Source organism: Atractosteus spatula, chromosome 4 (genome assembly GCF_055471065.1).
Source record: "Atractosteus spatula isolate fAtrSpa1 chromosome 4, fAtrSpa1.hap1, whole genome shotgun sequence".
NCBI classification, from domain to species: Eukaryota; Metazoa; Chordata; class Actinopteri; order Semionotiformes; family Lepisosteidae; genus Atractosteus; species Atractosteus spatula.
In genome coordinates this window covers 13344643-13357051 of record NC_142709.1, presented here as the reverse complement: position 1 = coordinate 13357051, position 12409 = coordinate 13344643, and the positions used below count along the sequence as shown (strand labels likewise).

The 12409-nt window shown below is 39.0% G+C and overlaps 1 protein-coding gene across 1 annotated transcript; it reads right to left on the bottom strand.

Annotated features, from left to right (window-relative positions):
* Nucleotides 1-2559: 2559 nt before the first annotated feature.
* On the bottom strand, nucleotides 2560-9100 carry dynlt3 (dynein light chain Tctex-type 3). Its single transcript, XM_088912633.1, has 5 exons — nucleotides 8973-9100; nucleotides 8123-8164; nucleotides 7551-7674; nucleotides 6702-6779; nucleotides 2560-6201 (listed from the first exon to the last, which is right to left on the bottom strand). The coding sequence occupies exons 1-5, from the start codon at nucleotides 8997-8999 to the stop codon at nucleotides 6125-6127; spliced, it is 348 nt and encodes a 115-aa protein (XP_088768759.1). The 5' UTR covers nucleotides 9000-9100; the 3' UTR covers nucleotides 2560-6124.
* Between the last annotated feature and the right edge of the window lie 3309 nt (nucleotides 9101-12409).

Genomic DNA, 12409 nt, shown 5'->3' with positions numbered 1-12409 from the left:
AAGATAAGAGGTAGTTGTTAGAGTTAAAAATGAAAATTATTTATTAACATTAGTTAGGGTTGGGGTTAGGGTTTTCTACATTATTCTCCTGATTGTGCTTCTAATATTATGTTCTAATGTTGTGCTGGTGTGCTAAACTGGCCTCTTTAAAGTCTTTCAAAAATATTACAGTTTATTCTTACAGAACATTTTGCGTTTTTCCATTATTTAATCAAAATAATCACTTTAAATTCAAATAAATTTAAGTACACACACTTCTATATAAAACTGCTCATATTCATAATACTGTGCATCACTTGATTTTTTCAAGCGGAACTATTGCATTTCTATTTCATGGTTCCTGAAAAGCATTAGTGGCTAATTTAACATCATTAGTCAGTATGAACTCAGCAAAAGTACTGGCAAGCAACTACATGAAAAATTACTTTTTATGAACAAATCATATTACAATCATTAGTTTTTAAAACACATTTTTATCCTTTTTTGTGGTGCTAAATAGCACAGATACTTTCATTAAATTTTACAGAACAATAATTCAACAGTTTGAGAGTTAGGCGTTGTCCAGACAATATGAACTAATCATGCCCCTTCCTAGCTTCTGCTTGTCACAAGTTTACAAGCTGGGGCTCACATGATACTGATGGGTGGAAGTCCTGCATACAAGAGGAAATATAAAAAAAAAAATTTGAGAACCTAAATGTGCAAATACCATATGACACAGAAACCAAAAGACTAAATACAAAACTGGATATTGTTGTGTAGTCTTATAATTTAGACAATAGCAGCCTTTTTTAAATAAGGTGCTAAAGTCATTTCTTAATTTAAAAAGTACTAACTGCTGCCTCCTAGTGCTCACCAATGTTGTGACAAAAATAATAAGCACTATTGTATTTTCTTAAAGGACTTTTTCTCTGGTTAGTCCTGAGTGTAGTGCTGCCTCACACCCTACACTTCTGCAGCCCTTGCAAGGAATAAGTAAAATGAGCTTCCTGATGATAGATGAATTTTGCTGCACATTTAATATGTGTTGGGAGGTTAGCATTGCTGCCTTGCAGAGCTGGGGCTCTGGTTTGAATTCCTGGGGTGCTATCTGTATGGAGATTGCATGATCTCCCTGTGTTCACATGGGTTTCCTCTGGGTGCTCTGGTTTCCTCACACAGTCCAAAGACGCTTTAACTAAGCAAGCAGGCTGGCATTCTGGCTTAGTTAACCTTGCCTAGTAAACAGGAAATCCTGCTTCTGAATCCCACAGTCCAAAGAGATGCTGGTAGGTTGATTGCTTTCTAGAAAATTGGCCTGAGTGAGTGCATGTTTGAGTCTCTATGTGCCCTGCCATGGACTAGTGTCATGTCTAGGGTGTACTATGCCTTGTACTTCCTTGGATAGGCTCCTGGCCCCCATGGCCTGAATTGGATACGTAATTGGTTATTGAAAGTGACGGGCTATGATAACATGCTTTTACTGGACATTCACTGAATTCAGGAAAATAAGCGAACCGCATTTATTCACACCCTTAAGCATTCTTTGCAAAAATTCAACAAAAACCTGCAATAACATCATAACATAAGTGTAAAGGACATCTCCAAAGGTTTCCAGTTTCCCAGATCTATAAAAGGAGGTATTGCATGGGCAACACTGAGTAATTGCATACAGTACAGAACATCTCCATCCTTATGGTCAGAGAGCTCTTTAAGCACTGCAAGCAAATGGTCACTGACCTCCACAAGTTGAGGAATGGTTATAAAAGAATTCACAAAACCTGTATGTTGGTTTCCACTGTAGTTTCCATTTTAAGAAGGTTAACACCACTGGTGTATTGGCAGTGACACCCTGTATGAATCATAATAGCACTGCACCTTAGTGTAGGACTCTGGCTACTCACCATCATGAAAGCAAGCTATACTGTAGTGTTGGTGGGGTACATGTATGTTCTGTGCACCACAAAATAAAACCAGCTGTAGGTTATATTACAAAAATAACATTTCAGAATATTGAAATTAGTCATAACAGTTTAACAGTGAAGCATGAAATTGCAACAGATTTAGTCACACAAAACAGGTTTCTAGGTAAGCATTCAAAAATATTGAAACTTCCAGCTTTCATACATCTTACATAAGTGGAGCTAAAGTTTAACAGATATTTTTCTCCTACTCCATTAGATATTTTAAAAATAAAACAAAATAGTTTCAGGCTTGTCTTCATTGTCTTCATTCAGGATAACTACAAAGAACATAATGTACAAAATCCATTTTTACTTCCTTGCCAACCACACCTCAACCCACGCCATTGCCGTCTCATAGAACTCTATACTAGTCACTGCTTAGAAAAGAGCATTTTCCAACCCCAGATAAACTATGACTTTAACTTTTAAATTGTTCTGAAATTCAAGCTTTCAAAGATTTAAAATGCTCTTAAATGCCAACATTTTAAGATTAGAGATCCCTCCCACAGCACTATTATCCTTTTTTGGATAAGGAAATCCATTAAACTCAAAAGCAACCATAAAACACAAGTCGTCATTTTCATGGAATATAACAACACTCCAAACAACAGAAAGCCTTTTTTATGAGTTAATGTTTATTTACAGCTTCGCTCTATATCTTACAAAAGCATGCAATCATGCACAACAGCCCACTTAGGTGCGGAATGAGATGGAGCACAATACAAGAGTGTGAGGCACGGCGTGACCCCAGCCAGCTTCTCTTCATCCACGTCCTCCTGAGCCTGGAAACACAACAGCTCGTGCTGATCTGAATACAACAATACTCCCATTTCCAATAGTCAAGGCATGCTCTTACAAGGCTATTTACAATACTTTCTCAAGTGTCATAATGCGAGAGCTGGTAGTGGTACTGGGTTTTTACTTTCTTACATTTTGAAGCTGTAGACTACTGTAAATCTCTGTTAAGTGTTCAAGTAATAGACAGCACTGCCATCCCTTCAAAATAAGGACACCACTGGCCCATTGCATGAAAGCCCTGGAGCTGACATTTTCACGCACTTTTCCTCTTAGGTTTTCCTTGAGCTCAAGGATGTTGCGAAAACTTGTTTAACGACCCAAAGTCAGTACCCTATTTAAAGGGAGAAGTATTTTTAAGAAATGCTTAAGGTGTCTTATGCAACCTGGGCCGACAGTTGGAGGAGAAGTCCACAGTTGGTTCAACTGTAGTTTAATTCAGCAAAGTCAGTTCTCATTCACACTATTTGTGAATAATTAGTGCTCCTCTTGTTTGACTTACAGACCTACAAGACACGTTCTGACATTTATTTAGAATAAAATAAGTGCTTCACTGATAGAATACCCCCTGTGTTAGTGATCACAATTCTAGCCCTTTAATGAATAAGTCAAACTATTAAGTGGCATAAACAGAATTATTTAGACTCACAAACATTTAATTGCAAATTATAATCAGTCTATAAATTGCTCCTGTATGCAAAAGGTATATAACACACCAGTTAGGAAACTCCAATAACTGTACTGTATGTCTAAACAAATGAAGTCTGAAATTAAGAAACAATACTAAAAAAAGTTACAGGAGCAAAAAAATATTTACCTCTTTTCTTAGCGTTGTTAAACACTTAAAAAGTTTTGTCTTTTCACTTAATGGGTACTGTTTCCTGTTGATTTAAGTCACAATTCATTGCTGGACTTCAAATCATGCTATAGCAATACTGCACAGAAAATGGCACAGAAATATAGTATGACCAGACCACAAGGCCTAAACTTGCCCCATCCCTCCCAATCAAAAATGTGTTTCTCTTTGCCTAAGGCTTACCAAGACCCCCAATCACAACAAATCAAGACCACAATCAAGTACAGGGCTTGGGCTTTGTGACGGGTAGGTGGACTGAAGCTTGTTTAATAGCTTTGACCTAATCACAGTAAAGATCTAGTCTTTATAAGACTCAACTTTTTTGACAGGAAAAATAAAAAATAAAATACTTAACAAGAAACAAAAAATAGTAATAATTTAATCACAACATTCCTATTTAATCTTATATTTCCATCAAATTGAAAATTGAGCTCTTAAGCAGTAAAGACATGTCCACTCGGCTGTTCAAAAAGCAGTACGCAGCACAGCTCGTTACAGCTCGGGAAGCGTGTCTTCTTGGGAATGTACTCATCACGAGTTTTACCTTCGAGCGCCATCTAACGGACAAACGTAAAAATGCACTTTGCTTAAAAATTTTAAAGCCGCCTTTATGCTTTTTGCAGCACCCGTTCACTGGGCAATAGTTTTAGAAATGTGTGTTGCACATTAAAGAACCATTAGTAAAGACGTGGTTCACAACCCTGGCCAGGGGACCTGGTTTTCGCTCCAGCCAACTGCGCAAGGCTCATTGATCTCAACGAAAATTTGATTTCATTCCTCAAAAGGTCTAATGATATCTGCGATTGGTACCAACCCTGCGCAAATTTCTGGGGTTCAGAACTGCCCCCATTCAGGTAGGCTAACTGAAATACAATGAGCTACATCGCAGCCGAAGGAAAATAATTGTGGGACTGTCCGATACATTGTCATTCCCAACTTTGTCCAACATAAATTGATCTCTTATTTAGAGCCATCAATTCAGAAACAAGGGAACGCAAATTGAAGAAAGGCTGTTTTAATTTATGCTGAGGCTTTTGGAAATGGTGCACGCCACAAATACCTTTAACTGGAGTGTTCGTGAAACTTAAGACTGAGGGCAGAATCAAGGTTTAGCAAAAGACTAAACAAGAAAGCAGACCTATCAAAGGCATCAAAGGCGCACTTGAGATTGAGAGCTCAGCAGAAGCAAAAACCAGTATACACAGTGGTACCTCAGGACCAGAACTGATATCCACTGAAAAGAAAAAAAGGTTCAGAACAGTGTTAAGCCTTTGCCGTTTGGAATACAATCACAAGCTTGTGTGCAGTGCCTAGTTATCACATCAAGGCAAATTACTGTTTTCTTTAATTACTAATTGTTTTGTGCTCACAATATAGTTGCAGTCTACTACACTGAAGAATTATGTAAATCTACCACTGCGCCAACAGGAGTTATTTATACAAAACTGCTGAGGAGGCTGGATATAAAAAGGAGGGTTCAATGCTAGACTGCTTCTGCTGATTTGGAAATCAATTAGGCTTGCTTATTAACTTGTTATAGTGGGGGTGGCTAAAGCTTGATAAATGCCTATACAACCCCACTGCATTCAGCAATAAGAATGTTAGAGAATAAATACATGAAATTCAGCAATATTGACATTTTAGGCATATAAGACTTAAGATCATTATGATTTTACAGCTGGTTGCTTTCTTTATACTTTGACAATCTCAACCTTAAACTTGGAAAGGAACAAGTAAAGGTTTATTCCAGGCTGAAAAGAGACAACGTTTCAGCTGTGAAGCCTTCTCAAACATGTCTCTTTTCTTTTCAGCATGGAATAAACCTTCACTTGTTGTTTTGCAGCCTAAGCATGCTGATGCTGCTCCCTTCTTGAACTTAATCTGAACTTGCATGAAATTTCCTCCTCATTTCAGGCACCAAAAAAGAAAGAAGCTTTTAGTCTAGTTCCAATACAACAAAAGCAAAATTAAGCACAGTAACACAGTGCTTCCGACCAAAAGAGGGTTCTGAATTCTGTTTTATCCCAAAAAAAGGGAAGAGATTTAAGAAACTGCACGCTTGGATACAGTATAGACACTTTAAAAAAGCTGAGCTTTTCTACAGTGGGATTGAAACTAATTGAGCCTAAAAGCATTACTGACAAAGGACAATCTTGTTGTAAGTGATTATTCAAGTAAGAATATGTTTCCTGTTTCCCTCCAGGAAACAGAAATTATTCAAATACCACCATACACTACACCAATCTGGTCTTTACAAAACAATAGCAATAATAATTGAAAAATATCAAAGCATGAAGGTTAACCATAGTTTTAAAAAGGCCTGTACGCAACAAGGAAACCTTATCATTCCTCCTGGACGTGTGTGATTTTTGAACTGTGGGTAGTCGAGTGTTCATTATTACCAGCTAACCGGTAACACCAGCGTTACACACATCTCACACCATAAAACAGCATTGGATCTTCAAGGCTTTGGCGGTTCCCATGTGGGTCTGTGTGCAGGTCTGTTTGTCCAGCCTTCTGAGTCACCTGGCTAGAGGGTCACAGCAACAGCAAAGACACTGACCACACAATACATGGTGCGATTCTCCCATCTCACCGTGCAGCTCCCTGCAGAAAACACAGGACAGGAAGTGAAGCAGGCCTGAAGGGAGGAGCATGGCTCACTAGGCTTGAAACCGACAAGCGCAGAAGCAGAATGGTCACTGCTTCTCTCGGCTGTACCACCTTCTGTGTCTCCACTACATACTATAGATGTGGTTAAGAATGCACGGGGCAATAATCTTTAAACAGGCAATCAGTACCTTTCAACCCAAGTTGAGTTTCACTGACATAAGGCTTTCACTCACTAACTTTAGAATACATATGCAAGAATACATTCAGTAACAAAGAAGACAGTTTTATAATGATGCTTAAAATAAAACTTCTCACCGCATTGAGCACTAACACACAAGATGATGACTGGACAAGCTCACTATTATTTATACTGGGTGTTTTTTTCATCAATTATTTTGCAACTTTGACTTGAGATGACGCGGTATTATTAGAAACAAGTGTGTCCTGGGGCAGGAAGATAAAGACGTAGCGTTGGACAACCTGTCAGTTCTCACCATCAGTAGCTGTGTCCCAGTAACAGGAATTGGCTGTGTGTAGTCCAGCTCCACTCTTCTGCATCACAGCACAGTTGACTGCAGTTTAGGAAAAGTATTAAAAATGACCAACAATGGGGCAATAGGAATAATGCTTCAGTCATGTACAGTGTTTCACCTCTTATTACACATTATCCACAAAAATCAGATATTCAGTTTGGAGAATCTAACTTAGCACAGTCGTGACATTAATTTACTATATTTTTTCCACAAAATAACTAGGCAAAATAATTATAAATTGTGTTTTGCATAGACAAAATCCCTTTTTAATTCCTATCTATACAGTACCTGAATCTATTTATTAGAAAAAAACCTTTTGATTGATCCACTTGCAAACTACAGCACACTCACAAACTTTCTGTTGAAGCTGAGAACGTAGAATTGTACAGTGCCATCTGTAAGTATTGGGAGCATAATGTCAAAACTACTAAATGGCAGGTAAGAATACCAAAAGTGTTATTATTCTAAAATGGAATACAAAATAAGCACAGAAAAACCCAGAAATAAAAGGTGACCTTCTATACTTTTAGCTCATATTAATCTTCTCATTTCACATTTGAATTGTATGAAGTATGAAGCAAAATTAGCAATTTTGCCATCACTGTCCCAAAACTTATGAAGTGCATTGTATCTGGTGCAAAAGGGACCATTAGTGAGACCGCGTTGCTCAATCATCGTTTCATACTATACACAAGTTTTACCAAAAATATATATAGAAATAGATCACAATTTATTTAGGAAATTGTCTCATATTTAAGATACACTACAGTACACCAAGCTGGCTAGGACCACAAATGCACAAGTACATACCTATGTACTTGAACGGTTTTCCTTGCTTGACAAGCTGAGTGAGGGAGTGCTCAACAATACTGGCTGTCCACTGATTCACCTTGTTCTGATTGTAATCTACTCCACCAATGATACCTTCAATACACTGCAAGAAAGAGAAGATTCGGTCAGAACTCTCAGGCCTGCACTTACAGTAAGTCAAAGGATCACAGATGAGTTAGGATCCAGAACGTTCAGAGAACTCTTTGTAGACCGGTAGAGCTCCAAAGTGCAGTAAGAGCAGAATTACCCTAAGGAGCTTTGTTCTTTATAATCCACTTCACTTCAAGCTACACACAGCAAAGGTGACTGAGACAGACATCTAAGGGTACCAGACTGCCCAGACTTGCGCTGTATTGTGCATAAACTAAACACTAGGAAAGCAACAAATCTGAATTGTATATACTTAGCATTCCACCTTCTTCACACTGCTATTTCAAAAGGATTCAAATAGTTTTTTACATGATGTTTTGCATTTCAAAAGTTCCGATAGCGTTGGCAACATAATATGTTCTGCATACTGATGAAAATGACAAAATAAACAATGACAGTACCTCTTTCACGCAGCTGCTTGCTTCATCTGCATTAAAGGGGACCTGTAAAAATAAAGAAACAGCAGTTGTTCATTTCAACAACACAGAAAACAAGTGAAGTGCATGTCTACATAATTACGGGAGTCAACTTCGGTGATTTCGAAGAGTTTTTAATGGATTGTGCAACAACAGACTACATTGATTTTACAAAAGCACAGTGATCTAGATTTCAGAGCCACTTTCAACTCATAGCGAAGTTTTCCGCAGCTCAGAAGAGAATGTGTATCTACTGGAACCTAAATTAGATGCAGAGGAGTTTCTAACTTGAATACTCTACAAAATTAACGAAATCAAAATGAAGAATGAAGTAATCTATTTGGAAAGCCAACAGAAAGAGGCTAGTGCCCTTTTCGTTCAGGCTTGAGTATTGCAGACAAACTGGACTCGCTCAAGTTTGAAACTCACTCACTCGACCTGGCGAGTAACGAGGGAAGCGGAATTGGGCCGATGTACAGTACAAGAGGTACTGACGTACTGTACACCGGGAGGTGCTGCGTCTGGATCTCTATTCGTGTCTCTGGCCGCACCCTCGGGCGCTAGACTCCCCAGTCCAGCGAGCACGGCCAGCCAGCCAGCTGGTTCCGACTAATTCGCAGTTACGACATATTTAGCGTGCACGACGCTTAACCTCTTCTCAGAAGTACTGACAGCTGGTAATCCGCATTTTTTACCCATTTTCAATAACCCAGTCTAACGATAGGTAGTAGTACCCAATTTCCAACGCCCGCAGTCTCCTTTCAGTTGCTTTATTATTAAGACCAAAACTTAACTGCGTTAATAATCGCTGAAGACGCTAGACCGCCCCCCCTACCTCGTCACTGGAATGGTATTCCTCCATCGTTGTATTCCACGAAGACAAACAACAGCAAGCGTCTCCGATGCAACCCGCTCTCAATGACACTCCCTTGCAACAGTGGCGCTTGTGTTCCTGTTTAGCTGTCACTCAGGGAACTGATGATCAAAGACTGCTCGTCTCCGAGAAAGAAGGAGAAGCGATTTGACTTACCGCCGCCTTGTGGTCAGGGGTACCAACGACGTCGTTGCCTGAATGTGTTTAAAATGTAACGCACACACCACGTCGCTGTGCCCTTTAAATAATGTACGTTCACGCAAAGCTTTAAAACAAGGCGTTCTCGTTATTGTCTTTCAAAGTAGTGTTTGAAAAACAACGCGTTCTTTCAACTGTGGCATGACAATATTGTACCGAGAAGCAAATACCAGCGATTTGTTTTAATTTAACAATCGAACAAGGAACTTCGTTTTGCTATTTGTGACACGCAGTCGCAGTTTTCCCCCAAAATATTTGGAAATTTCGATGAACGCAGTTACTTCTGTTAACCACTAGATGGAACCGATAGAAAGCATCTGAGTTGAATGGGCTTTGTTGCTTTTCTATAAAACAAACAGCGCATTTTATTTTTTAGCAGTAATCATTATTTCAGCATAGGTTTCCAAATAGCCGAGAAAAATAGATATTTTTCAGTACGCAAGACGATTATTCTCCAGATCTGAAAGATGGGAGTTAAAGACATGCAGTGTGTAACCATAATACTGTACATCGACACGCCTTAATAGGGCTTGTGCATCAAAACACCAAGTAAAAATGAAGAGGAAAGAGCGACAATAGTCTTAAAAACGATTAGTAATAACTGCTGAGAATCTGTTGCTTATCACAACACACTGGACTACTGGTGATGTTAATAACAGGTCGCTTGATTAAGATTAAATACCAAGTAAAACAGACTTTGATAGAAAATGATTGAATTCCTGAGAAGGGGTAAATTCAACATTCTTGAAATGAAAACACAACAATGCACACTGTTTCCATGCATAGATATGGCATTTCAGATTAGAATTTATTATTTTTAACATTCTTTTTCATTGTTCTGGCCTTCAGCAGTCCCATGTTGTACTCTGGGTAGTGGCGTTGTGTTCAGGATCATTTCTGGATAACCAGCTATCATGGACCAAGTTCATTTCATTGGGTCAATGTTATTTTACACATCAGCCTACTGTAATTATTTTACACATCAGCCTACTGTAATCAGCTCAACACTGTGCACAAATGCACAGAATTACACACATACTGTACACATACAGATACTATACACATCATAACATCAACATCCACATATACAGTACATACTGTATATGAGATGATACAGACAAACGTTCTTGGCTCACCCATTAATTAACTTCATTTTTATCTCTAACGTCTTTTTTTATATCACCTGGTAAAAATCTTTGCTCTAAAAGACACTCATCTTGACATCAATAGGACATTCACCATGGCCAAAAGTAATATGAATCTGGTCATTCCTGGCCTAACTACAGCTCCCCAGCCTCAATATTGCTCTTAGTGCTGCCAGTTATTGACAATCTAGAGTCTTCTTCTTTCTACCAGATAACTACAGACAAATGTTAAGTTTCTGTACTTTTAAATTCATTTTGTCAAAATTGCTGTTGACATTCTCATTAAAAAAGGCAAAAATGTCTCACGACTGGGTGCTAGGGCATCAGGGGAGGTGAATTAGTGGGTAAGTCAGAGCTGCTGAGAACAGTGTGGCTGGGGGTAGGGCTAGAGTTTGGTGTTCGTAGGCCCTAGGCACTTTTCCTCTGAAATGTACAAAAAGAGGGGTAAATGGCAATCGAATGACATCGATTGACATTATGCACTTTAAACTATTCTGATGCTAAACCACGTGCTTGATGGAGCAAGTCGAGCGACCATCACTTCGATACTTCTAGTTTCTAGAACAGCCGCTAGATACTGTAGCATATGAGTATTGATTTGGAGCACCCAGAGTCGAGTGCAAGCATGTTGTTTCGGCTCGATCTTCGTTAGTCCCTAGTGTTTCCCTCCTTTGTAGGCCCTTAAAATTTCGTAGGCCCTAGGCCCTGTGCCTACTGTGCCTACAGTGCCTAATGGGAAATCCGGCACTGGCCGGGGGTCCCTTTTGGGGGACCCATGCTGTGAAAACCGCCCAGAAGGGGTTAAGGTTTGCACTGCCAACCTAAGGCCTGGGAAGTGAGAATCACTTCTCACCCCAGAGGGAAGTAGGATGCAAACAAAAAGAAATGCAAGAAAAGAATGCGGGGGAAGATGAGGGAGGACGTGGGAACTTAAAACTTTAGCTGTGAGCATTAGTATGGTAAAGGTTTAATCAGAGAGAGATAATTGAAAAATTGAGGAAGATGAGGAGCACCCCCCCCCCCCCCCCAAAAAAAAAACTTTCACCTGATGGTTATCATTGATGGTAATCAAGCAATTGAGAATATACAATGTGCTGCTGGAAAGATATCATGTAAGGATGAACTGCGCAGAATGGGGTAGCAAGTGAGGTCCTAGGGTTAGATCAAAGCAGCTTGGCTTGCCATCAATCAATATATAAATCCTTATCCTTGAAAAAAAAAATTAAAGTCAGAACACAGTATATAGTTCGATATTAACTTAATCCAACCCAGCTGTCTATTATAGGGTAGTGGTACAGGAAAAGTGTGCTTGTTGGCTGATCTTAAAGGAGTAAATGGCTACTGGTCTGTTCTTTAAATTGGCTGCTGTCACATACTGTATATACTGCAGTACAACATTTCAGTGACACATTAGCATGTTATCTGGTGAGGTTGTGCAGTGAGTGAGCCTGCAGTCTGTACCTCTGGCAATGTACTCCTGTTTTCTCCACTTTGTATTCAAATTAACCCCACGATTTTGCTTTTAAATGTGTACAAATAGTTCCTTACAGTCATAACTTTAGTACTTAGTGTAGGAGCTGAACAAGAGTCCTTAGAGTTTTAGCTCACTAATGCATTATCTGTGTGTTGTTAGTGTTCTTTACTATTTGAAAGAAGGCGATGGACACCAACATGACTACGATACCATGTTTATGACAGAGGAATACGAGAAAATCAATATTGAAAAATATGAAATAAATACCCCCGAAGTAAGAATTTATATTCAGACAGGCGGTTGCGGATATTTAATTAAAAGCCTCCTAAGAAATGTTTGGTGACCAGATGAAAGGAGTATGAGGCAAGAAGAACGAAAATATGTCTCTGAATCCCCTGAGATCATGACCATTTTGTAATTAACAGTTAACAGGAGCATTCGATCAGATTCCCCTCAAATCTCAAGAAATATATCAAGTTTATGTTTAGTCAATGGAAGTTCAATTGTTTAAAAAACATAGTAGCCATTTTCACGACTGCAACTGTGTGAACACATTAGGCTACGTGCGCTGCGGGAATCAC